The sequence below is a fragment of the Chanos chanos genome, chromosome 5, assembly GCF_902362185.1.
Source record: "Chanos chanos chromosome 5, fChaCha1.1, whole genome shotgun sequence".
NCBI classification, from domain to species: domain Eukaryota; kingdom Metazoa; phylum Chordata; class Actinopteri; order Gonorynchiformes; family Chanidae; genus Chanos; species Chanos chanos.
Window position 1 is genome coordinate 13,401,293 of NC_044499.1, and position 27,588 is coordinate 13,428,880.

At 39.3% G+C, this 27,588-nt stretch overlaps 3 protein-coding genes and 1 non-coding gene across 6 annotated transcripts in view; 2 read left to right on the top strand and 2 right to left on the bottom strand.

Annotated features, from left to right (window-relative positions):
• Positions 1–326: 326 nt before the first annotated feature.
• On the top strand, positions 327–408 carry trnas-gcu (transfer RNA serine (anticodon GCU)). The gene has a single exon. It is a non-coding gene; the product is annotated as a tRNA-Ser (tRNA).
• A 2,158-nt stretch (positions 409–2,566) lies between these two features.
• Positions 2,567–12,350, bottom strand: shda (Src homology 2 domain containing transforming protein D, a). 3 transcript variants are annotated; one of them, XM_030773696.1, is made up of 8 exons: positions 12,270–12,350; positions 11,344–11,425; positions 10,865–11,201; positions 9,459–9,612; positions 8,792–8,995; positions 6,726–6,894; positions 6,343–6,462; positions 2,567–4,582 (listed from the first exon to the last, which is right to left on the bottom strand). In XM_030773696.1, the coding sequence occupies exons 3-8, from the start codon at positions 11,195–11,197 to the stop codon at positions 4,396–4,398; spliced, it is 1,167 nt and encodes a 388-aa protein (XP_030629556.1). In that variant the 5' UTR covers positions 11,198–11,201; positions 11,344–11,425; positions 12,270–12,350; the 3' UTR covers positions 2,567–4,395. The 3 variants fall into 3 exon arrangements, with proteins under 3 accessions (XP_030629556.1, XP_030629557.1, XP_030629558.1); XM_030773697.1 differs by having other exon boundaries at positions 11,344–11,772; positions 12,270–12,347; XM_030773698.1 differs by lacking the exon at positions 11,344–11,425 and having other exon boundaries at positions 12,270–12,349.
• Positions 12,351–12,536: 186 nt separating this feature from the next.
• On the bottom strand, positions 12,537–16,353 carry yju2 (YJU2 splicing factor homolog). The gene is made up of 8 exons (XM_030774088.1): positions 16,258–16,353; positions 15,831–15,931; positions 15,578–15,722; positions 15,249–15,383; positions 14,783–14,964; positions 14,385–14,535; positions 13,791–13,959; positions 12,537–13,440 (listed from the first exon to the last, which is right to left on the bottom strand). The coding sequence occupies exons 1-8, from the start codon at positions 16,279–16,281 to the stop codon at positions 13,310–13,312; spliced, it is 1,038 nt and encodes a 345-aa protein (XP_030629948.1). The 5' UTR covers positions 16,282–16,353; the 3' UTR covers positions 12,537–13,309.
• Positions 16,354–24,640: 8,287 nt separating this feature from the next.
• scn12aa (sodium channel, voltage gated, type XII, alpha a) overlaps positions 24,641–27,588 on the top strand; it is a 32,482-nt gene continuing 29,534 nt past the window's right edge. Inside the window, exons 1-2 of the mRNA XM_030774668.1 lie at positions 24,641–24,907; positions 26,456–26,574. Of these exons, the coding sequence (XP_030630528.1) occupies positions 24,641–24,907; positions 26,456–26,574 (386 nt within the window). The remainder of the gene's footprint in view (positions 24,908–26,455; positions 26,575–27,588) is intronic.

The following is a 27,588-nucleotide window of genomic DNA, read 5'->3' on the forward strand; positions in this document are numbered from 1 at the left end:
AGATGATGCAGTTGTCAAAATTTAGGGGTAAGGGGTAATCATTAAAAAGATGCTTATGCATAGGGGGACCAATGACCAGCATTTCAGTCTTGCCTGCATTAAGCATCAGGAAAGACATCCAACCCTTAACAGCACAAAGACACGCCTCAAGGTTGACCAGTTCAGATTTGTCATTGTGCTTGACAGGTAAGAAAATCTGAATGAATCTTGTGTGTATCAGACAGCCAATTTCTGTACTATTCCTCAAGCGCTGTGGTAACCCCTCGTTAGTATATTGGTGAGTATCCCCGCCTGTCACGCAGGAGATGATGAGATGATGAATTTGTGACGAGGTGGCCGAGTGGTTAAGGCGATGGACTGCTAATCCATTGTGCTCTGCACACGTGGGTTCGAATCCCATCCTCGTCGAAAGCATTTACATACTTTATGGGGCAGCCGTGGTCTAAAGGTTAGAGAACCGGGCTGATTCCCAGGCCCAACATCCACGGCTGTGTGCCCTTGAGCAAGGCACTTAACCCCAATGCTCCCCGGGCGCAAGAATGCTGTGCACTGGTGTATTGGATGGGTTACATGCAGAGGACAAATTCACTGCTCACTGTTCACAGTGTGTGTGTGCAATCACTGAAACTTAAACTTAAAATCCTACGATCACTGCACAAATTGCAATATAAACATTTTTTGAATAAGCATCTCATTGAAAAATGAAATGAACATAAATTGATTGATTATATATATATATATATATATATATATATATGGACAAACACCTAAGCTGAACGACAGCAGTAGATGGGGCTCTAGGCTAAGTTTATGTAATGATAATCCAGGTCAAAACCCAGAGGTAAAAGTCTAAGCTTTAAACAGACCCAGGCTACAGGTTAGCTGACAAACTCATAGCAAAGCTGTGGTAGAGAAAAAACCCACCATATGGTAAAGTTTGCTAATACTGCTCAGATTCCTGCAAGGCAAGTAGGATTGGCTGATGTAATGCTTCAGTGCTAGCCTGCTATGTGGTTGCCTGCTATGTGTACAGCTCTTCATAACAAATAATATCACTGTACCTACGGTGTATAAATAGGCTACCGCATAACAACATGCACCCACACAAAAATCACACCGGCAAGACCAGCTCATAACTGTTATTGTATGCAATTAACATTGCAGCTATTAGGCAGGGTACAGTACCTTTGGACCAATCTGCCTTTCTCCCTTTGACTCAACTTGCACAAAAATGTTTATGACTGTGCCCAGCAGCTTAACAAGATTCATCTGGAATTCTTGCACAACCACATTTTAACATAACTACTTAGAGCCAAAGAAACAAGCCGAGGGCACTCACAGACAAGAATGGACAGTTTTTTACATGATGTCTTCAATCTGCAAAGTACTTAGTTGACTTAAAATGGGGGCGAATGCAGGATGAATCTGATATTAAATGTTGATGTGCAGTATAAGGGTTAACCCCTACCACACACCCAGATCAATGCTAGATCCATATGATGTGACGCATGTGTTCTTGACTTCGATAATGAAAAAAGTACCACGAAATAATTTTGAAATAACTCGCCATACTATGATATACATGATATCCCCTATGGTAAAACGAACAAAAAGACTGTTTGGGAAAAGAATAAAAGAGCTGGTTAGGTGAAACTGTTGCCTTGGTAACTAGGACACCCTCTCTCTCCTTCCACAGTTCTTCTGTGACCCGTCACTGATGAAATGTTCCCACTATTTCTGCTTCAATGCTCTCTCTCATCTTACACCTGTTCCCACAGGACTTCTTTCCCTGACACACACACACACACACACACACACCAATCCACGCAGCCCTGCAGGCACATGGTTCTTAAGATTAGAGTGTCACTAAACAGTCAAGAAAGCATAGATGATAGATGCATCTATCTCAAGATATCAAAACGGCTAAAAATAAACAAGGAGAAAAAAAGAGAGAGAGAGAATGCCACATTTCCTCTCCTACACTCTCAGCGAGAGGCTGTTAAAGCTAAACTGAGACTAACAGGTCTATTTTGCATTACCTAAAATATTTATGAAACACTATCCTGATAACTTTGTTCTCTCAGCTCATATCCATTTTATATATGTGCCACTTCCCCATCCCTGTATTCACAACCACAAGTTATGAGCTCTGACAATTTAAACCATGTCTGCACTAGAACAACTGGGTTATTTTTTTTTTTTTCATATGTGGTCTGAGTGGAAGTGATGAGAGAATGTTTATTTACTTCCCGTATCATAATGCTGTCCAGTAAATATGTCTTAGAAAACTCGAGTTGTCCAGTGTATGGACACATATATTTAAGAGTCATGTACACCAACATCACAGCAAGCATTTGTAGTGATGCACTGATGACTGTGGGAGTCATGACCCACTTTCCAATGTACTGTACCTTAGCTTTGACTGAGAAACCCTTTGTCTTTTATTTTGCATCACGTTCTCTTTTGTCCTTGGTGCTGTGTTGCATCCAATTCACCCATTCAAACAGAACAGACTGTGTCTGCAAATACTCAAGTGAGCAGTTAAGAAAAATCAATGGCATTTAAAAAAAAAAATCCCTATTTTATTGAAAACAGATTAGAATCTTAAAAACATAAAAAGTAAGGAGAACAATAATAAAACAGCAGTAAAATGAAAGTTATTACAAACATTGACAACTACTGTGTCTTTAGTGTTCAGCTCTGCAATAACTACTCTATTAATGCAATATGCCTTCAATATGCTACAGTTTCCACAGCGACAGTGCTGCAGCTCTACAGATGCCATGCCTAGACAGATACAACCAACAGAAAACCCTGATTAAAACCTGGTCAGCATCCCACCTTACATCAGCACAGTTTACCATCATAACATTCCAGATACAGTAAGGTACACCCTGCATTAAATTCTGCTTTGTGAGGGGGAAAAAAAAGGCGATTGAAATATTCAGAGAACGCATAATCTAGGTGTTACATCAGTTAGAACTGCAGTATTTTCATTGTGTACATTAATATCTCAATCACAGCTATTCTTTTATTGAAGTATATGTAGGGGGCGTGTTCCAAGAAAAGCAAGATTTTACACAACAGTTCAACAGAAACACACCTAAGGTGGCTCTCCCCATATAAACACACTGTCTTGATTAAGTGACTGATTTCAGTGCTCTCTGAGGCGAGAGCTACAGGCCACGCCCTGGTTTTCTGGCATTCTTCCATGTATTAGTAACTGCTCTGTTAGTGTTAAAGGTGTAAGCATGTCAGCTCTACACAAACCTCAAGTTAGAACATGACTGTAAGTGTTTTATCAGACGCCAAACTACTGATGAATTATCATTTAATTAGGATACACTTCTACTTTTAAACACTTTAGTAGTCGTGCCCTGGTCCACAAACAAACGTGCTGTAAAACATCTAACAAGATACAAAATAGCCCTCTATAATCTTCATTTTTGGCAGTAGGTCATCAGTTAAGAAGGGAGAGAAACTACTGAAGAATTTCAGCATTCATTATTTCTGACGTGATGCTGAGTGTAGCTTGAGTGGGCATTGTGGTCACAGTACATCCTGATTGGTTTATGACAGTGTTAAATATATGCAGCTTTATGAAAGCCACCTTGAGTTTACCTTCACAGATATTCTTCTTATTGCCTCAAGTTTTAAATGTTATATTTAGTGTCACTGTGTACTAATTCTGCCCTGTTAATCAAGACCGCCTGCTTACGTTCACACCACCAAAAGCAGCTTCTTCTAACCTCCATCTAATTCATCATTTATTTTGGACTACATATGTTTTTTCCAAGCTATTTATAAAACAATCATATCCTGAAGATACAAGTGGGATAAAATATTCATGACAACGTAACTCATTAAAAAGTTACTAATACTGCCAAAAGCTTTTTGTTATGTGGCCCAGACAAAAGAGTGCAGTATGGGTCTATGGGCCATCCTTCCTTTGTCCTCATTAATCTATTCTATAGTGGTGTATATTTGGCTAAAACAGGACACTCTGCCTAAACAGATACTTTGAGAATGAGAGTGCACATTAAGTATTGCAGTCACCCGTATGCCCAGTTCAGTGAAGCCTGTTAGGATTCCTGTTGAGCCAAGTGGAGGATGAGAGGATATTCTACCACACCACAGACAGCAGTATTCAGAGATATCCCTAGCTAAATATCGTGACGCTTCTGCTTCATCAACCCTCGAATCATCAAAACTATGAACTATGGGGGGAAAAAAAAAATCCAAACTGGCATGTCAGTTTGTCACTTCTTGCTTGCTTCAGCTGTATCTGCAAATCACACATTCATTCTGAGGGAAGATTTCATTGAAAAGGAATCGCCACAGTGTATTCGATTGGGTCTGGCCCTGAGTGGGTGAGTCCATATGGGCCGCTTGGTCTCAGAGTGTCTGCACCAGCACGGGGAAGAGCAGGGACAGGTGTTCAGCTCCGCGGATGGGCAGCTTGTGCGTGGTGTAGTGGTGGATGACCTCTGGGATGGTGTCAAAGGGGGGGCTGTTCTCTCCCAGGATGTATTTCCCGTCCCGAGACTGAGAGAACTTCATGTGCATGAAGCCATGGCAGCTCCTGTTCAGCAGAAATATAGAGAGACGCAGGGAAAGAGAAAGAGAGTGAGGGAAGGAGAGAGAGAGAGAGAGAGAGAGAGAGAGAGAGAGAGAGAAATTGGATTCATTTAAAGACAGAAACATATAGAAGACAGCACTGAAATGGGATACCATTAGGCTGTTGTAACTATCACTTTCCTCGGCACTCTCTGTATTAACTAATTTATTAACCTAAAAGCTGAAGCACTTAAAACACACGCACCGAGCACAACCTCCCCTCTGAGCGCACAGCCGCTATATGCTCCCACTGAACCCATGTGGGGAACTGTAAGAGACAGCTGTAACAGACTGACCCAGTTAAAGAGCGCTCCATCTGAGCGGCTGTGTGAATGAGCCAGAGAATCAAAACAGGACTTATTCTAACAAACAGAGCAGAAGATATACAGAGACCATGACATAAACCCCCTCCAAGTCTTAGCCTGTCTGAACGCTGGATTGGCATTGGCTGAAGATGCTCCCTGAAAGAAACAACAGGCCTGCTCCCACATTATTCAGGGAGCCAGTGGAATGGAAAAAAAGACGTTTGAGGAAAAAGATGGGGGAGGAGAAAAGACGAGGTTAAAAGGAGGATAAAAAGAGAGAGGAGTGAGCACGGAAATGGATGATGGTGTAGAAAAAAAAAAAAAAAAGAAAGAGAGAGGGAGTGAGTGAAAGAGATTGAGTAAGCAATATATTAAAGGGTCTGGTTTCAGAAAGCCTTCAGCATGTAGAAAACAAATCACTCAGGATCTCTGCTGTGACTAATCCGTGATTAAGTTTTCTGATGGACCGTCTCTACCTGAGAGCGTGTGTGTATAAACGGAAATGCTTTACGGAAGGAAAAATAATACTGTGACCAATCAGTTTTAGTGGTATTTGGTACCAAAATCCCCTGCACCAAGGGATTTCATTCATTTGACCCTAATGCTAATAAAATGTCAACAAATGTATGTATGGATGCTGGCTATGTGGCACAAAAATTAAATAAATAAATTACAAAAAGCTTTTAAGGATGAAAAGGCGCTCTTTATATAACAGGTAAAGAGCCTGAAACGCTTTAGCATCAGTACAGTAAGTGGTTATAGCACTTGGAGAGCATTCGGACTTACACTGTGAAGTCAGCACTGATCCATCAGTAAACGCAGTCATACCACATGACTGCCTCACAGACAGACAGACAGACAGAGTCTATTGATTATATAACAACTTAACAACACTAAGACATTACACAGACCTATGTGTGAGCCAAATCTTCTCATGACATCTAAATCATTATTCATGAAATGTGATGATAATAAACAGGTTGGCAGAAATGCTGTTCTCTGGTTAAGCATTTGGTCTGTTCCCACTGTTGGTGTTCACTTTAAAACTGGACAGAGAGTGTCTTATTCTTAAGGCAGCTGTTCTAACGTATTTAACTGAACTTATATCTACAGCTTGCCTTAAATGCAGTTGTGTGGTAGAACCTAAGAAATTGTATGAGTGGAGTCTGAGAGAGTGAATTAGATGTCTGGAAACAGAGAGGTGAGCACTCAGAGATGTATTACAGGAACAGGGAACAGAAGGCAGACGATGGACATAGAAATGGGCATCTTGAGACTGATAAGTGTAAATGGACAATAAGTTAATTATGGGCGTCTGGATGCTCTGAGTATTTGAGTACGTGCACGTGTCTGTGTTTAAAAGAGAAACGGAGAGAGAGACAGAGAGATTGAATACAGACAGACAGCGGAGACGGATTACCTGAGTGAGAGAGAATAGTCGTTGCGGCTTGTCTGGCTGTTCCTCACTAGATAACTGCACTCCTTACACAGAGTGAGCAGAGTCTCTGCCTCAGAGCGGGTCAGGGCTCCATGGTACCACCTTCAAAACACACACACAAGCACACACACACGAACACAGACACACACGCGCCCCCTCAGAAAGAAAGCCTGGAACAGTGACTGGATGATCTCGTAAACATTCTGCTTCAGAACAGCAGCCTGTTTGTGTAAAATACACATACGACGAAAAACCACTATGTATCTTATGCACCTTTTTCATGAACACCTCATACACACACACACACACACTGGCGCTTTTAGTATCGCAAACGATGAGACGTGGGCTCTGTATGAAATACATACACCTGTTTCTCCAGTGGGAGTGTGGGGTCTACCCTCTCTCCTAGAATTCCGTGATTCCCGGGGGATTTTCGGAGGCTGACAGCCCTGCTTGCCGTCGGGCTGGTGTGAAGGGCGGACTTTTGTTCCCCCTGGGGTAGCGGACGCTCCCAGTCTGCCCCGTCGAACTGAACTGGGGATGGCATTGGAAAGAAGAAGAAAAAGAAGAAGATAGAAAGTCTTAATCAGAGCATCAGTCCTCCAGACCACTGTCTTAACCCAGGGCTCCTACATGTCAATCCAGGACTATCACCCTGGATTCATGCGGTGGACAATCACCAAGGTCTTTTTTTTCCCTCTCACTCTGGAAGGCAAGACTCAAACCAATACAATGGCTGTGAGAGCAGACCGTAAACAAAAACGATTTCATTGGTGCTTATTAATTTATTTACAAGCGTCATAAACAGCAGGGTTTAGTGTATAGTCAAAATTTCACATCAAGGTGTTATTCAATTTTAAATGATATGTGAAGTTACAGGGCTTTTTCAAAGCAAACTGCAAATTACATTAATTAATATTTAGTTTGTCTCATGAGCTGCCCTCCATGTTTGCCCCACTCTGCAGTAGAGAAATGGTGAATTTGCCAGTGCGCAGTCTTACATTGCCACATTGTTTATTCATTCTCTTAATCTGCAAGGCCGGCCTACAAATCATTTTCTAAATCTCATCAACTTTATACATTTTTTGGCATAACATGGCTCTTCGTGTGTCAGCTGTCCAGCTGTGCTATTCCAAAAAGTCTTCCTGTCAATACTCAGACAAAGCTTAAAGTAAAGGGAACTAATTAAGGGAACCGAGGGAGGTTCCTTAAAATCTGGATGTTTATCATCATTTCTACTGCTGCCCTCTTCTCTCTCCAACTCTCATCTCCCCTCTTCACAGGAAGTCAAAACTGAATGAAGTGCCAAGCAAATTCCACCAAACAAACATTCTCCCATATCAATCTGTCCTCACGTTCTTTCTATATGTGTCTCACTGGAACAAGGCATGCTTTTTCAGAACAGCTGGTATGGAGAGAAGGCAGAGAGCCTGTTAAAAGATACAAATGATAAAGTGCAGCACGCTTTGGTGAGTTGCCATGGGGCAGATCCAGTGAATCACACCATGTTTCATCAGCACGTCCCTGCGGCCCTGTCTGAATGATTTGGGATAAAGTATCATACACATGCCAGCTGGGATCCGCCCACTGATCTCTAATAACAGAAAGACTAGGTAAAGGTAAAACCATCTTTACAGTCTCTGGCTCTCAAACATGTATGTGAATAAATATTCAAACGCACAGTTATCACTCACTTACAATAAAAGACACATCCGTGAAAGACAGAATGTGTGTGCTGGTCTATGTGAATCTAGGGCACATACATATATATGTGTGTGTGTGTACTGTGTGCGTGCTAAGGTCTGTGTCAGTGCTATAGTGACAGATCTGTAAGACAGCAGTGTCATTCAGCGTGACTGATATTTCTACTGCATGACAGGCCACCAAACCCCCACACACACACACACCCCCTGCTACTCTCTCCACGCTCTCCTCACCCCCCCCCCCCCCCCCACCTCTCTTCAACAGCTGTCATTTCATTTCCCCCCTAAACAACGCACACTGGTCTTCAGAGGAAACCTACCATTCATCTAATCTCCTTTAATACTTGGCAGCTGTCAACTACACATATACTCCAGACAATTTTATGTGGAAACCAGTCACAGTCTTTTTATAGTGTGTAAGCAAGACGAGGTACATTAACATAGTGAACATATTCCAGCTAACCTTAAGATCAAGTAGTCTATGACCTATATTAAAGGCCACGAACTCATGTAATAACATTGTCTGACAGCATCTTAAAATGCATATACTGGCTTATTCTTGCACACAACTTGTAAGGGACACAGCAAATACACTAGGTAAACAAGTGTACATTATTTGTGAATATGGAAGAAATTATTAGAGCAGATGATCAGTGTTAGTCTGGAATAATGCTTGTTATTTGATAGTGAGATGCCCATTAATTTGACCTGTGTGATGTGATACTTGCCAGCAAAAGCTTTGGAGATGTTATCTTTTTTCCATTCCCAAGGCTGATCATACTCGTCTGCTGGCCGTTCGTCATCCTGTGGTAGTCGACTCTCTCTCTCATCCTCTGCTGGAGCAGGTCTGCGTCGACTTCTCTCTTCATATGGACTGTCATACAGCTGAGGACTGCCTCGGGACTCTGGCCTCTCTGTGTTATGCTGCAGTTCTAGGAACACCACACACACACACACACACACACACACACAGACACAGACACACAAGATATATCACACACTCTTTACAGCATAAAAATATGACCTTACATCTAAGACACTGTTTACGTGTTTAGAGTAACTGCCAATATTGGTTGATCACTATCTCATTCTAATACAAACTTTCAGTTCAGGGTTTTTAGTTCAGTTAATGTTTATGTGTCATGGAGGTGTAATGTAACATTTCTCTTCTGGTATTACCCAAAGCTTATTACTAATATACCTTCACCAGACAGCAGAGTTGAGAGTTTTAGACAAACTCTACCGACAAGTATTAATGAAATGATGCTAGATTTGAACATCTGAGCATAGAAAAAGCACCATAAATCACTCCCTTTTATTCCATAGTTTCTCTAAACTACTCCACCCAGTTCTGATAATCCTCCAAAGATGTTTTCACTTAATGCAAAGCCTCACCAGTTATGACTCTCTGTGCTTCAAAAGGCTCCATGTAGCTGCTGCAGTTCTCGGCTGAGTCCAGCTCCCAGCCGGGCCTGGGTCGGGGGTCCGTGCGGGCGTCAAATGGGTCTGAGTAATCTGTATCTCCCACTGCTGGAGCAGAGGGAATCACCTGAAGAGAATAAAAGAAGCGTTGGGTAGAAGGAGAGCAAAAAAAGACAGATGTTTGAGGGAGGTTTGTGAGGATATTGCATGTGAGTGTTTTCGTGACAGGGTTATTTCAATTCTGGACTAATTTAAACGTGAGATTGAGTAAAAAAAAAAAAGAAATGCATGTGTTTTTGTTGGGGCTTAGACTCTCTATGGCTTTGCTTCCCCCCCAACATGTCCTAACTCATTAAACAAGTGCAAAATACTCACAGACATGGAACATAGCCTGCTAGGCTTAAAGTCAATGACCTGACCAGCCATGACCACCACTTGCAACACCACTCGATTAGTTCTATGAAATGTCAATTGGGTATGCAGCCTCTGTGTGTACCACTGTATATCTGCTTGTACCAACAAACACTTACAAATCCACCCTAGTGGAGAAAAACAAGACCCTATCCACCAAATCAAACATGACTGATTTGTGTGTATGTCTGTGAGTATGATCAAAATCACTGAACCTGACATGGCTGGCATGCGAATTATGTGCGACATTTAAATGAACGAATGAGAGTTCTCCGTGTCTCAAAGCTTAAATATTTCATTGCCTCTAAGAGGATGAATGCCAAGTTAGGTTCCATGACTGTACACTATCACGAAACAAGCTTTTGAAAATTCTGAGGGTGTACACCCGCAATCCAAATAAAAGATAGGCACATTTTTTTTTGGACTTCCAACGCATTTGTTCTACTTCAAACAAACCAGACATGCAATCCAGAGAGCTGATTGTTCCAATTAACATCAGTTTAGGTTAGACTGCATGATGGATCATACTCACTTCATAATAACAATGTTAGGGGAGACAAGAGACAATGCAACAGAAATGTTTGTCAGCATATTGATAGGAAATAAGCTAAAAGTAGATAGGGTTTGCAGAAGGGTGAAAAAAAAGAATGTCCTTTGCACATGATTTGATCAAGAATAAAGACCAAAGCAGTTGTCAATACAATGTAAGATAAAGGATCTTCACTTCAAGGTTCGAGCCTGTGACACCTAAACAGTTCTGTTTTGCTACCACACATACTGCAGACACAACAATACTGTTAACTGGGTCACAAACAATAATTTAAAGGTTAGTTACCCTTTGCCAAGCACCATTACGTCCCACCAGCTTGCCACATACAGTCACATAATCGCCCGCAACTGTACAACTAAGTCTTAACAGGAAGCATAATTTACCTGTCTATGTAAACGTATGATTGAAACAGACTTACCGGTGCATGTGGCTCTTCAAAAGAAACAATACTTAAAGGGATTTTGCAGCGACCAAATTCCTGAGATTCCACTTTTATCAGTCTGTGTTTCGGAGAGACAATCTTGACCTCAACTCCGTTTGACAGGACTGTGCCGAATGATGGAAATGGGTCCACTACATTCGAGCCATTTTGTAGCCGGTTGTCAGAGGTTTCATACGGATCCTCGAAGTCTAACTCCTTCTGGGCTCGGTACGCTCTAAGGATCTCACTCTCTGTGTAGTCGGGCTTAGGTGGCTGCGGGGGTCCTTTCCTGCTGCCAAAACTCAGGTAATCTTTGAACCACTTTGCCATGGATCTACAGATTTGAGGAAATTAAAAATGAGAAAAACAGCATTAAACGTCAGCTGCACAAAGACTGAGCTGCTCAGTCATGTCATAAAAGCAACACCGTGAGCACGAAGTTAAAAATCACAGTCGACATTAAAAAAAATGCTCACCTTCAGTGTGACCAATGCATTGATGCCCAGGAAAAGTCCTATTCAACGGCACAAGAATAATTCTTCACTTTCTAGACGAACCCTAGTGAACACAACACCTTAAATGACAACGGCCTCATTAAACCACCTCGGAAGTTCACACGAATAATTAATATATTTTTATTGCTTTGACTCTTCTTCTTTTTGTAGATTTTTGACAGCTTGCCAAAAACACTTCAGTCAATAACTGCGGGACAAGGATCGGTCCATCGGATCCTTTTTAACAATCCATCATGCTTCATCCCTCGCCATAGCTGTCGTTCATTGTTGAAAATTCCCTTCTTGTTCCCATTACGGAAAGTCAATACAACTTAGCAGAGCGGACTGTCAAATGTGGCTAACGACGTCCCTCTAACTCAAACGCATGGCAATATTCATGTCTCCTTATGCCTGGAAATGTAAATGAAAAAAGAACGAATGTACGAAAATTAACCACTTGTAGGACTTTAAACCAGTCTCATTTGGATAACATGAGCTTGCTCACAGTCCCACCGGGATTGTACCATAGGTTGGGTTAACGGTTAAGTTGTCTACCACTAACCTAGCTAGCTAACTGCAGGCTAACTTGACTAAGAGGGTTTCGCTGGCGAGGGAAAATACATTGCCTAAACATATAATACCAAGTACCAAAGACTAAGAAAGATCTACGAAGTAATCGGATTTTTAAGTTGATTACCAGGGGATGACCGGCTGGCTTTTTGTCCTATATTGAGAAGAATCCAGCGCTCAGACTGCCCGCTAACATTAGCTACACGGTGGCTAACCATCATTAGCAAACCTTACTATTTAAAACGACCAGATTCCCAGATCATTGTTGTTTTTCCCTATGACCCGGAGTACAATTAACCTACATTACCTAATATCAAAAGATTAACGTATGTACTTACGTCTCAATGAGGATAGCTTAGTGACGAGCCACTTCAGATAAAACTCTTTCCCCCATTTAAGTCCTGTGTGTGTGTGTGTGTTTGCAAGTGCGAATACCAAGTGAGTAATACGGCCTGGCTGCCAGCTGGTTAAAATACAATCTGCGCTGACTTATTCAAATATCTTGTATGCCTCCGGGCTGGTTACATGCCCTTTGTTCTATTCTGTCATGCCAGCGCTGTAAAATGAATTTGGCGGTTATAATCGGCTTCCGGAAATTTCCAAAATTACTAGCAGAAACAAATTTATTACTATTAAAGGTTACAGTTTAAAACGTATGAGTTCACTACATAGGGACCAGAGTCAAGGGACGAGTCATGTGGGATCTTAACCACAATTGCTACAACTCTCTCAAACTAGCAAAGAGATCAGGCTATATGTTATTCAAGAAATAAAATGACACGATATTATCATTTAAAGGACGTCACATCTGTCACTTTGCCCCTCCATAACACCTCCCCTCTCAGTCAGTATGGAGGGATCAGATGGTTTGGATAGAAGGTCATATTGTACATTGTAGCTGATCAATACGGATCATAGCAGTTTTCAGATTGATTCACAGTTGGAAATTGCATTAACATCACATTGGCCATGAGATTTTTTTCAAAGAATCAATGAACTTAGTAACAAAAAAAAAGGTATGAAGAGAAACTCAAGTTGTGCACAGCCTCTGACAAGAAAACAATCTGACATGTGGATATTATGTGGGGTACAGGGAAAAAATACACATATATGTACATCATCCAAACTCAAATTTGTATGGGGGAGCTATGAGGTAAAATTAAACATGCAACACATCCCTGAGATGGAACAGATTTTTACTTATATAAATGGTGAACCTCAAGAAAGCATTTAGGTTAAAAGCAAAGTCACACTGTATGCTTTTATTTAATTACATCTGACTAAAAATGACTCTTTCAGAGCCCTAAGAAGACAGCGCTTCCAATTCTGACTGCCTTTACTTTCAATGGGCTGTGAACAATGATGCCATATTATCCTCTCAGTCACTGTCATCACTGTCCGAATACGCCCCCAAGAGGCTGAGAGAGGAACCATTCTGAGATGTGATGGACTGGCTGGTTGATGCGTTAGCTGCAGCTGATGAGGACACAGGCTTGGGAGCTTCTCCATCTGAGAGATTGGAAAAATAAATGTTAAAACTGGACACTGCTGCTTTCTCATTTTGTTGAAATTACATTTCTCTTAACACGAAGAGTTAAAACTGTAAACAATTACAACGAGTGTACCTGAATGAGATGTTAATAAATACATTTTATTAATCAGCAAATCACCTACCTATTCTCTTTATAATCCTTACTTACAAACAAGAAAAATAAAGGCATCACTTTTCCAAATAGACACAAAACACAAATAAGAGCCCCTTTCAAAACCTATGTCCCTTACTTTGTATTAATCCAAGTAGTATCAAGGACTCCTGACCATTCTACAAAACGTTTTCATAGCCTTATCGCTCCATTTACCTGATCGTGTGCCAGAAGCAGACTGTTGTTCACTTGGTCCTGGTTTGGGGTCTGTAGTTGTACATTTCTTCCTAACCACCAGTGATCCCAAAGCTTTACTATTCAGTCCTCCCACACTCTTCTCCCAACTCTCCGGCTTGGGCCGCTTAACCCCACCAGATGATGTGCCCTACAGAGAGAGAGAAAGATGCCCGATGAAGGGGTGAAGATTGTGATCAAAATAAAAGAAGGAGACCGTGGAACAAAACGTTGGAAGAAAACAAATGAGTTGAGAAAGGACTAGAGGAGAATAAATTGAGGTATGGAGGTGTTTGAGAGGAAGTGAATATGACTTTGAGCAAAGCTATACACCTCCCCAGATCCTCAGTAGCATATGCTGTGGGTAGTAAAGTTTAATCAGTCACCAAAATCAGAGGAAGAACAAGAAGGTCTGAACTGGTTTAAGTCAAACTTAAGACACATATGTGGAGGTGAACATCTTACCAAATGTTCCGAAATAATTTACTCATATAAAAATACAAACTGATTCGCAGCTGCAAAGAGAAGCCATTCTCATTTTACGTAACCATGAGAGAGCTGCGCGACCGTGTGTACCTGCGTATCTGGATGCTCGTCTGTTGTGAGGATATCAGTGGGTTTTTCTCCAGCCATTTTACTCATTCCCACTCCTCCACTCTCTCTCTCCTGGTCAGAGTCTGAGTCAGAGTCCCTCAGTCTCTTCACCAAAGCCTTCTCCAGCATCTCCCTAACAGCAAAAAGGAGTTAAGAGTGAATAAAGAAAAAAGAAATCATAAAATATGTACTTTAACTGTGTCAGGTAACATGCAAACACATTCACAATATACACTGTGCTTCAATTGCATCCATATGTGCAAAGGTGACTGAAAATGCATTCTTAACTGTCTACAGTTTACATTGCTTGTTCAAGAGTTATTCAAAGCAATTATAAAAAAAATGTACATCCAAAAATATATGCATTACTTCACACTTACTTTGTCTCCCTCTCATCCTCCTCTTTTTCTCTTTCCCTCTGTTTCTGCTCCAGCTCTCTGTATTGGCCCAGCATAGCCTCAAAATCCACCTGAGCCTGTCTCTGATTCAGCTCCTTTAGCTCCTGCAGGTTCTCTAAGACCTCCATTTCCATCTTAGAGTCCTTTGTGCGATTCTCAAGGACCTGCCCCAATCAAAAAAAACCATATCACATTTCATCACTGTGTGATTCAAAAGACCATGTTATTATAATTTGAACTGCACTTGAGCCAGTCTCAGGTGATTGGATGCCAAGAGTACAGGGGCCTCTAACCATTCTACCTTATACAACAATCATAAAAGAAAAAGGGTTTGATGTGTTCAAAAGCACGGCAAAAAGTAATGTCTACATAACATTTATCATGTTACTGGTTTAACTGAGCTACCTAATAAGCTATGTACAGTTAGTTTCATATTTTTGAACATTACCTTCATAGGATTATTAAGTTCTTCCTCCTCTCGTTCCCTTTGAACTTTCTTCTCCTCTTCTTCAATGAGCTTTTCTGCCTGGAAGTTTCGAGTTGCACCATGCTCCATGGCGTAATCTGTGTTCTCTGGGTCTGTCTGAAGAAAGATTCAGCCAATTCATATACAAATGTAATTAGACACATTAATATTCTCTCTTATTTGTCCTTTACCTCCTCAAACTAAATTAAACCAATGATAAACATTAAGCTTCCAAATTTACAATGATGAGTTGTGAAATATTTCACCATGCATACATATACGACAAGAGAAGTAAACAGTTATGCTCTTACCTTGAAAGTGATTTCAGCAAGACAACGTGTGCACTTAATATAGAACCTGAAGATGGGGAGCCCCATGTAGTGCTCATTCTGCACCGTTTCCTTACGTGCATTGAATTTCTTTCCCTTATATATGTACTCTCCGCACGTTTTGCACCTAAAGGAACAATCCATTATGGCTGGGCACATTCGCAGAAAATGTATAATCAGTGTAGGTGCTGATGCTGAGTATATGTAAGTGTTAACGTTATTGAAGTATACTCACCTCATGTTAAATGGAGCCATCAATCTGACAACATATTGGCGATCTTTTGGTAATTTGAGTTTAGGGATTTTGGACGGGTCAAAATCAGGAGGGTAGTATTTCTGTAACAAAGAACAATGACATTAGTAAATCGGTTTGTTTAAGACGGCCAGTGAAAAACAGTACGTCTGGGCATTTGACATATTTCTCCGGAGGGTTTTAGACAGTTTAGACCACGACCAATTTATCATAGATCGACCTAGTTAGGATAAAATAGAGACAAAATAAATATGGAAGACACTGAACGTGTCAAGACTAGACAGATATTCGTTGCTTTCCCTTAAGTAAAACATAACTTAAGTTAGCAAGTTTAGCAAATTGAGCTAGGGAAGTTCATTGTTAACACATACCAATTCGAAATTCTTGTACAAGATAATGACACACTTACGTTCAATACTTTTCTTTCCGACATTTTTCAAAAAGACCAACTGCAACCGTAATAAGAAAACGTTTATGAATTTACACAAGCCAGCTACACGTGAAGCTGTAGCGGAAATAAACCAAATTGCTCCTCTCCCTTCTTCGGACTTCAATCTAGTATCTTTCCAAATTCGTAAAACCATTAGCGCCACCTATTGAATAGGTTCAACATGTGTTAAGTTTACTTGTTTACTGCACGGCTTGATCGAAAACATTTTTTTTTCTTGAAGAGTCCTCTTTGACGATAACAAATATCCATGGGCCAGTAGGAGGCGTAGTGGTATAATTTCTGAAATTACTCAGCATGGGTCTGCGTCCTTGGGATTCACCCTGACACGGCCATGGATATACTGTATGCAAATATACATACGAAAAATATTGTAGGTACTCTGTCGAGACAGGATGTTGAATTTATTTCTTTACAGTGTACGTGTAATCATATCTTACATGTTTTTCTGACGTTTTTTCTTTAATCCTTCCCAAATGTATTGCTTTGATAACTTAATGATAAAGACTAAGGATTAATTAGAGAAACTTCAGTTGATCAGACTTGGTCATTTTTAAAGTTTTCATTTTTCTTTTCTTTCTTTCTTTCTTTTTTTTTTTTTTAAATTTTGACTCAATATTTGTACTTTTACCATTTTACTTTTTTACTAACTGAATAATTCTCAGAAAGCTGCCTAAACGCTCGAGCAGTGATATCAATAATTCACAGATTCATTTCTGCTGATTAATTTCATGGCAAAATTTATGAAAGTTATAGCGCATGTAAGAAAAGAGTCTAAAAGCCATAGCCTCTGAACTTCTCATACAGCTCATACAGCCAAATCTCTGTGGACAACGCGAGCACAATAAAAATGGGAGGAAATATGACTGCTTGAAGAAGATTTACTTTATGGAAATCCTCACTGCGTTGTTTTCTCATTGATATATGAGTGATCTGACTGATACTCCTGAAAAACTGATACAACTTTCGTCAAACATCATCTTTTAAAAGCGAAATGAGGTCTCCCCTTTGCGTAAGTGCTTGCTTATTTTTGTAATCCTCCAGGGCTAGATACGTTTTCCCCGCAGCTCAAGGGCAGGCGAAGGTTTGACAGATATTCCCTCAAGCGTAGCAGCTCTGGGGTGCGCTACGTTTGAAAGCTGAACTTATGGAGATGTGCATAGTGGATCTGTGCAAAACAACATGCACGTATTTAGATAAAATTTTACTGGTGGGAACCAGGACCAATTCTGGATACATCTGAACAGGCAACTAAAGGCAACTGAATACGGCAAAAGACATACTCAGTTTCGGTAAACTCTTCTTCACACTTTTATGAGGGCGAAATATAATTGATAAATGGGATTTCAGAATATGGCATTCGGCTGGTGCGACTGATTGCGAGACCATCGTGCAGTGATTTGAGAAGAGACAATCGACTCTTAAATGTCTGCGTGAAGAAAATTCTACTCGGATTTTTTCAGTTCCCTCAATGATTTTTATCCTCAAACAAATAACACTTCATCATGGATATCTTTGGGATTTTTTCTTCTTTACAGAGCTCTAAAACTTAAATATACAATAATAATTGTACCAACATGGACGTTATGCTGGAAATATCCTAAAGAACTTTGTACGTAAGTACGGTATTTTTAGTCCACAAGTTTAATGCGTGAGGGTTAATGCTCTCTCTAACTTTTGACAAAAAAAGAATGAATTGTGATAGCAATTTACTGATATTTGGAGGACGTTGTACACACACACACACACACACACACACACACACACACACACACACACACACACACACACACACACACACACTATAATGTGTATAGATATCTATGTATATAGATATATACATACATACTGATGACATACTGATTATAGACTTATAGACGATTCGGGAAATCAGAGGTCTGTCTTTTAGCCATAAATGTTGATTCCACAATTCAACACAATTAATGTTTGCACAATTACTGCACAGATACAGCACATGAGCAGTGGCAGCTGTTGATGGGGCATCTATTGTTGTATGTCCAAGACAGCCTCGTCTTTACACTGGTAAAACAAAAACAAAACAAAACAAAACAAAAAAGAACAACAGTAAAAATGTGTACTGTTGTCAGTTTATGAACTGCAGGAAATGCAAGAGACTGCAAAAAAGGATAAAAATGCTGATTTGGCCAATCCTGTGTAAACCGACAACAGGTCTTCATATAGAAGCAACATAAATGAAATAATATGCAAATATCAACTGGAAAGTTTTGTAACAGTATTGTTTTGTCAGTGCTGACAACGTTATACAAATTACATAAAACTATTACAATTAATTGTCTTGTTAAGGTGTGCTTTTAGCTAAGACTAAACTAAACATAGATGGGCACACAGTGCATAGAGCTGTTTTTAAACGTAATATTATGGGACATAAAACACCTTTTAGGATTCAGTATGCTTTACGACAATTAAGAAGGTCCTCATCAGTCTAAAAGGTGATCAGGTTTCTAAGTGAAAGCATATTTTTGAGTATATTTCTTATTCTACAGTTGTTGGGACACACCGACATTTAAAGTGTGGTGGAGAAAAAAGCAACTACACATACACAATGTCATGTTTATCCACATAGAAGAGGCTCTTAAGTGTGTCCTCACCTTGTCCCTCTCTTTGGGTTAAGCTATCTCAGAAGTAATGGATGACCTAAGCATGCTCTTTCCATATCCATTTTGTGCGTATAACAAACCTCATCTAGCATCAGTTCCGTCCTGTAGCATCATCGGTCGCAGAAATGTCTGAGTTGCTTGCTCATCTGCTCAGTTGGAGCTGCAAGGTTAGAAAATTTGGGACACAATCTAACAGTTATGTCATGAACATCATTACCACAATATTTCTATATACATATCCTTGTTGCGTGAGTTAAAACAACAGCCAGGCTTGTAGGCTGGATCACTCATGATAGCTTTCATCTCAAGTGATCAGACTCAATGTAACAAGCTATGATGTGGTTGAGAATTTAAGTTAATTGGCATGGACTTTACAAAGTTAAACAGCTGCTGAGGAAGTTGGTTTCAGCACTGGCATATGTTAAAGTACATGTTCTGTATCACCAAAGAAGAAAATATTTGGTTGTAGTTAAGAGACTCTCTGTAGGAGGTCACCTGAAGGCCACTTTAGTAAGTGGTAAATATGACCTGGATTGCAGTGTCCGTGTCGTAACGTTGCTGTTTTCCACCATTTCCTGGCCTCATCTGCTACTCTATGATGAGGGTCTCTAATTAAACAATCTACCACTAACACACCTGATCTGAGTGGATCAGACAGAGGAGGATTAAAAGTATTAATGCGTCAGTAATGAGCATCACGTTTCTGATTAATAGCATGTGACTGTATGTGTAAAACCTCTTCAATGTAGAACATAGTCATGAAAATGAGAAATTATTTTCATTAAAAACATGGAAAGGCAGTAATTTTCCAAAATGCATAAAAAGGCAACCCTTCTCAGGTGTTAAACTTTAACCGATTTACTTCAGCATTTTGAATGTTCTTCAGCGTTCTCACTGCATGACCATAAAGGTTTTACAAACATTAGCTTTTAATTATGTAACCTGGTTGATTTCTTTGGGTGGGGTTTATGGAGTGGGTGTGCAGGTCATAGGCAGTACTGGTTAGGACAATTAAAAGATTCCTGATTACTTTGAATAATATTTGCAAGAACATGCCACACTTATTTGAAAAATTAGTGCATCAGGTATCATACCACAAATAAATTGAATCAATTTTGCATTATAGGCATCTTGATAGACCTGATATAAAAATACAGGGCTTGAATCTGCACATATGGTACATTTAGTCATTAGAAAAGCCCTCAGCTGGTTTCAGTTCCCTGATGATTTTGTTCCACGCTTAAAGAGATTCACAGTTGTAGTTGTCAGCACGTGTTGAAAGATTTAGCAGAGAGGAATGTATTCAGGTGTGTCTTCTGTTGTGCTTAAATCTACAAATTTGATATGTTGTGTCTCCGAGCAGATACTGTATGGTCAAGCATGGTTATCATCAGGAATATATATGTATAATGACCTTACTGATTAACAGACTACACTGAAACATAAAGGACAAAAGATATAATATAATCCAGGGTGAATGAGGGGTTGTTGAACATATGTGTCTAGGGTAGAATGTTGAGATTCTCACTGCACTTTAAGTAGTTCTTATCTGAACAGTGCAAAATAAATATAACAGAATTAAGGACCACTGTACAACTCGCCAGGTTAGGATGTTTTAATAGCACCTGCAGGTGACCCCTTCTTTTCCCGGAGTGACGTTGTGGAATTTAGCGAAATATCCACCTGAGTCACTATAGTTCAAGATTCACTGCTCTTTAGAAAACAGGATTGAACAGATATTTGTCCATCCTCCCCTCTCTTGTTACAGTGTACTTTGTAGTGGTAATTTTTTTTAGGAACCATATAACACCTGACCTTAACGAGAATGAGCAAAAAAGGGAACTTGTGTTTGCTATAGTGTTTTAGTCTGTCATGCTAATAGTTAGCATGTTCTACTACCATTAAAATCCCTAAAGTTTGATGTGCCTTGGCTCTTGGTGATATCAGCAGTTGTCACAGGTGAAGGTCCACGCTGTCACTGTAGCTCAATTTGTTTTTATTCTATTTTTTAAGAGCAATGGATTATGTTATGTTTGTGCGAGTGTCACAGAATTAGAACATTTGAGCTATTCTGGCTAGCTCTATTCTCTGAAACTTAATTACATTAAATGTTACCACAAATGTTGCTGATTAAGATGTCTGTGTCAGTGTTACATATTAGACATTTCAGATGAAGATATTTAAGGATATCTTGAATACTGTGAACCATATTTAAAACAATGGTGTTTTAAAAATTTTTTTGAACATCCTCCACGTTTTTTACTTCACTGGTACAGAGCTGGTTGTACATATTTTATGAAAGATTGGTTCAGCAGAAGAAAGCAGGGAACTGTGTCAGGGTTTGCTGTCACAAAGCACTTCTTGCTCATGTTATTTTACATAACCTTAGCATAGAACGGTAATGACACAACAGGGATACACTGTGCCATGTTTCCTCCTTTAATGAAAGTTGAGCCTGTATGTAACCACGTAAAAGTCTGCGTATAATGGGCCGCAAATCCTAACAATTTAAAATCAAAATATAAATAGGAAGTTGTTCTTTGTAGATAGACCCGCCAGATGTTTCACTATCTGTGTCACAATCTATATCTGTATCAATCTATATCAAACTAGTGGGGAGATATCCTCCTCTTGTTGTATATGATATTTTACAGGTGAATGGGATCAGTTCATTTCAGGGTTGGGACAGGGGTGATGTGTGGGACAGGGTTGGGATCAGTTCTGAGTTGAACTGAGGTAAATGGTTTATCTGGATTCATTTATTTGAATTGGAATTCGAGTTGAAATTGACAACGGTGTTGAGGATGTAAAACGGGAATTTAACAAGAATTAAAGACAGCAGAATTTTCATCTGATTAAATTCCATGACGTACCACGTCCAAGAGTGATGTTATTTGCAATTATTAAACATAAATCACACGTAAATCACATTTGATACCCCCCCCCCCCCCCGCCAAAAAAAAAACAATACATGAATACATTTCTTTTCATTTTATATGAATTTGATATAGAGAAGTATTTGGTAAAAGAATTAAAATATTCAAAAGTGCCAGACTGGTATTTGTATCCACTCTCTAGAATGTGGAATTACTTTAAATTTCATGAAATTCAGCTTCCTCAGCTTCCACTTCAATTTCAATTACAATTCAAATTCCAAGTCTTCATTTGAGTTAGATTTGATAAATTCATTCATACATGTTCATACGTTCAGACCTTCTTTCCTCCACCCTTTGTCTGGGAACAAAGCCAAATTTTATGTAAAGGAAAATCTGCACTGAGGCCCTGGTGCAGGCAGACTTGGTGTCAATATAATCCTCTTTAAAATCCATTTGAATTTAGACTCTTGAGAGCTGACATGCTATAATGGATGGGCTTTCCTGATGTGCTGATGTATTTGTACACAGTATAAACCAACATTCAAGGTTAAGTGAGATTGTTATGTGGTTGTTGTGTTTTTCCTTTGACCAGGAAAGTCTATTTGCGATGACGAAACTCATCATTTTTTTTAATATATATTAGGACTTGTCTGTTGTTGTTTTGTAAGATATTAGTTACCTTATGTTATCTATCACTTGCTACAAGTTGATTCTTGTACATTAACTATAATGTGTAGGTTTTAATTAAGCTTCCCCCAAGGGACAGTAAGAGATGTGGAGTGTGTTTTTATTGTATGCAGTTACTGTGCTCAGTAGTCACAGTTGATTTTTTTTTTTCCAGAGAAACAAAACAGTTCACATTCAATAAGACTTACCTTAAAGGCCTACCTCTAAGATTACTAAAGAAATAACAACACGTTTGATTTAAAGTAATTTCTTGCACTTGGTGTAAACTCAAGTTTTCAGACTTTTCTATTCACCCAAACTCTCTGTTTGAGCTTGTCAGGCATTAGATTTGAGAGGGTTTGGATGAAAACTAAACTGCTGTTGGTTAATCTCCTGACCATCGGCTGGCCTACTTTGAGGGTGACGGCTGGATGACGTTTCTGAAGCTGGTCTCTGGGTAAAAGCTGGAAAACATGTTAAACTGTCATGAAGTCTCCTCAGCAATTTTTAGTCCCAACAAATATATCTGTGTAATTTCCCACATCCAGATTTGAGCTTTGTCTCGCTCATGTACAGGCTAGTTTAGAAAAAAAAAACAAACAAACAGTGAGAGGAAATGGGAGAGCCTTACAACTGTTGTTTAATGTTAATTCAAATAATTTAACTGACAATGATTTAATATAAATAACCTTACATTAATTAATTTAAAAAAAAATACCAAGGAGGATTTAACCATAATAGGATGACTCATAGGTTTTGAGTAGGAGACAGCTGACAAAGTCATGATAGCACGCTGCTCGGGGTGATATTCTTAGGATACACTGGTGCTAATTGTTTTAAGCCCCTCTTTATCATAGACTTGTTATATGCCTTCATAACATAACAGACAGCTGCATTATAAGAAAAACTTATGATTTCTCCTACTAAACAGAGTGTAGACTACTCTTTACTTTTGACTGAGTGAATTTATTCACTTTTATTTTATTGGGAATTCAAACCAGTACTGCAAAAAAACCCAAACTTTTGTAAGTAATCTGGACATTCCTATCCGTACTGTGGTGGTAGGAAATGAAAGGGTACAGGGTATATGTTATAAAATAAATATTATAAATGTTCTGTGGAGATCAGAGATAATGTGTGCCTGCTTCTTCAACACAATACATGCTGCTAAATAGGAAAATCATGCTACATGCAACCAAGCCAATGCCAGGTGATAAACTAGATGAAATTATTGGATAACTGGATGCCTGGACACACACGCGCGCGCGCGCGCGCGCACAAACAGAAACACACATCAGAGGGGCTAGAGCTTAGATACACATGCTTCATACCTGCATTATTCTGCTTTGTGGGGGTGGATTTTGCCAGAGTAGCTCAAAGGGAAACCCAGCACGCTTCCAGCACATCGCTGAAAAGACATTAGAGATACAGTGGTACAAATCTGGAGGTAATCCGGCACTAAAATGCAGCCAGGAGCAGTCCCGTGACTGACATGAGAGATGGTCTTTTACTCATCGGTTTCATATCCATGGCAACATCAAAATCCTCTTGTGGAACTGTAATGTATAATCAAGTGAAACTTTTAGTACCTCAGTTTAAAGCTTTGGAGTTGTAATCCACAATGAGGAAAAAATGGTGATAGTTTCAGAGGGGATTTTGTTGCAGTGACACTGAGGGTGACTGCTCTGATGGGTTTTTTTGGTTGGGTTTTTTTTTTTTTTTTTTGCTCTCACAGAAGGTTGAAAAGCATATTTCATTTGGAACATGTAATACTTTGGCTTACACACAGGGCCATGTAAAATAAATGTTTTTGGTTACAACATCAGATGAAAAACTGTAATGTAGATTTAAGACTTTTATTCAAGCAATCCAACTGGAACACTCACAACACAATCAGAGCATAGCGTGTCATGAACAAGAGAAAACAGTTCAGTTTCATTTTATTGGGGTTCTGTCACTTAAATCTAGATTTAAAAAGGGCTTAGCATTTTCCCACCGTGGCGATGACCACGTAAAGAGAATGAGTGAATTGACTGTGACCCAGTGTCCTCCCTCAGCTATGAATATCACTGAGAGGTTTTTTTTTCAATCTTCTGTTTTCTCTTTGCATATTCTTCAAACAGCTGTGAGTAAATTCTAGTACAGGACAATCAGGATGAAAAGATGGCAACCATGCTGTTACCAACGGGTCCTGATGGCTTGCGCCGGTTCACTCGCGAATCCTTGGCTGCCATCGAGCGACGGATTGCCGAGGAGCAGGCCAGGAATGCCAAGGATCACCAGGAGGACAGTGGCAACGCGGAGCATGCCAGGCCTCGTGTCGACCTGGAGGCGGGCAAAGGGCTGCCGCGCATCTTTGGCGATATTCCCACAGGACTTGTTGGCGTTCCTCTGGAAGACATCGATCCTTACTACTTCAAAAACCAGAAAGTGAGTACCACATGTGATTAGACATGCAAAACTGCTGAGTGTACTTTTAAGAGGCTTTCTTGATTTAGTATGTGATTATGATCTCAATAAATCTATGACTTTTAACTTTAACTTTTAACTTTAGTTATTAAGGTACCAAATACCGTATTCTTTCAATTTCAAGAAAAGATGTGTGTAAGTGTGCCTTTGTTCTGTTTGAGCATTTTTATGGATGAACATGAATGTAACATGATGAAATTTCAGTTTTAATTGTCATGTTGCTTTCTTTGGGCCTACATTTGCTGTAGCTTTGAATAGACAGAATGTATTGCTGTGTTTTTACCATGTGTATGGCCTTAAAACTGCACGGGAACTCATCTGATCCCTGGTCTGCAGGGCTAATCTTCAGAGGCTCACATACGGTATTCATTCATTAATGCTTGCTAATGAGAGCATGTCTGAGAGATGAATTAAGGATACAGGGTTATGTACTCATTTCAAATCTGATCTGAGCCAATTTGGTAAATCTTCAATGAAATTAGCATGAGCAGTGTTTTAATCCTCTTTAATTCAATGAATGATGATATGATTTGAAAGACCACCCGCATAAACCTGACAGCAGATCAGTCTGTTGGTCTTGACAACTTTCGTACCATTTGCTGATATTCTGATTGGTGTAATCAGAAATGTTTGCTTTGTGAGCAAAAGCTGTTCATCTTTTGGGACTGTTTGGTGGAGGTAAATAAAAGGACACACTGTTAATCAGTCGTTATAATGACATTCTCAGCAAGTGGACGGACTGACATGAGATTGGTAAAACGAAAAAAAAAAAAAAAAAAAGGGTCAGTTTGTTTGAAGTGTTGCTGACTGACAGGATTAAGCCAAACAAAAGAAATATTTAAATAAATCTGACAATCTGTTTGGGAAAGGCTCAGTTCATGAAATGATCAGCAGGGCTTCAGACCAGCTTTTGTTTCTGCCGCTGGATGTTTTTGTTGTTGTTTGATTGTTTATTTCTGTCTTAGAGAAATGAACGCAGCGGGAGGAGAAATATAGACACGTGTTGCATTAGCATTAAATGCGTTTTAATCTGTTTGAAGGGCGGATATTACATATGATGAAAATGCAAAACATTTATTGTACAGCCCAGAGACATATATAAGGTTGTTTGTATCAGTGGTATTTTCTGTGAGCTTTAATACCATATTTACCCTGTACATTTTGTTTCATTCTATTTTAATACACGATTATTGTTCATACACGTGTATTTTTTTTACTAATGCCAAGATCTATAGAGCTGCCCCAGTGAAATATTCAGCTTTCGTAGAATAAATATTCTCATAGTCAACAAAGCTCTCCTCTCAGATGTTTCAGTTCTGAAAAAGTATTAAAGTTAGCAAAGATCTCAGTTACCAAAACAATATGCCAAAAAAAAATGTAATGCTATGTTTTGGCTTACAGCGGCACACAGGAGGCCTCCTCTCTTATTGAAAGACTAAAATGGTGTTGCAGTGTTAATAATGTCTGTATATCGACCTCGTTGTTTGTGTGTTTCTTTTCTCTTCGCAGACGTTTATAGCTCTAAATAAGGGGAAGGCCATCTTCCGATTCAGTGCCACTTCAGCCCTCTATATCTTTAGCCCATTTCATCCTATTAGGAGGATCGCCATAAGAATCCTAGTGCATTCATATCCTTTGCTGATTCTCTGAGAAATCTGCGCTTGTGTTTATTTTCATATGAGGATTGTAAGATAACAGTAATAAGCTTTGGTTGTACACAGTACATGATGTAACGTTTGGTCATTTTCAATGTTATATAAATAGGTGATGTCACTGTGATGAAAAAATGTAATCTGATTCAGACACTTTAATTGTTATTGTTTATTAATGTTTCTGACACAGTTAATTTCACTTCTATATATGTCTATATATTTGCAGTTTAAACCCACCAATGAATAAGACTGAAATGACAATGGCAAAGTGAGATCCTCAGCAGCTTTAAACAAGAGAGAACACTCTAGAAACCTAAACCTTGGAACACAGAATAAAAGGGGGGGCCCATCCATCTCTGGTTGCATCTTAGATAGATAGATAGATAGATAGATAGATAGATAGATAGACAGATAGACAGATAGATAGATAGATAGATAGATAGATAGATAGATAGATAGATAGATAGATAGATAGATAGATAGATAGATAGATAGACAGACAGATAGATAGATAGACAGATAGATAGATAGATAGATAGATAGATAGATAGATAGACAGACAGACAGATAGATAGATAGATAGATAGATAGATAGATAGATAGATAGATAGATAGATAGTTTATTAATCCCTGGAAGGAAATTAAATCGTCATAGCAGCCAGATGCATTAAAATACAAATGACAGCAGGTACATGAACACAGCAGCTAAGATGAATAGATGAATAAGCAGAAAGATAGACAGTCTGGTTATAAATAAGTTACAGATGAAGGCATAAAGTGCTGGAGATTACTAAGATCCAAATACAGTCAGTATTGTGTGCAAAAAGTAATTAGAATAATAAATAAAAAGTTTTAAAAAAGTAAGTCACAGTTTAAAAGCAGCCCTGATATATTCAAGTGATCAGATATATTCAAATGTTCTGGTAGTCCCGCAGTCTTGCATTTTTGCAAAGCAGTCATGTTGGATTATTGGTGTGGGGGGGGGGGGGG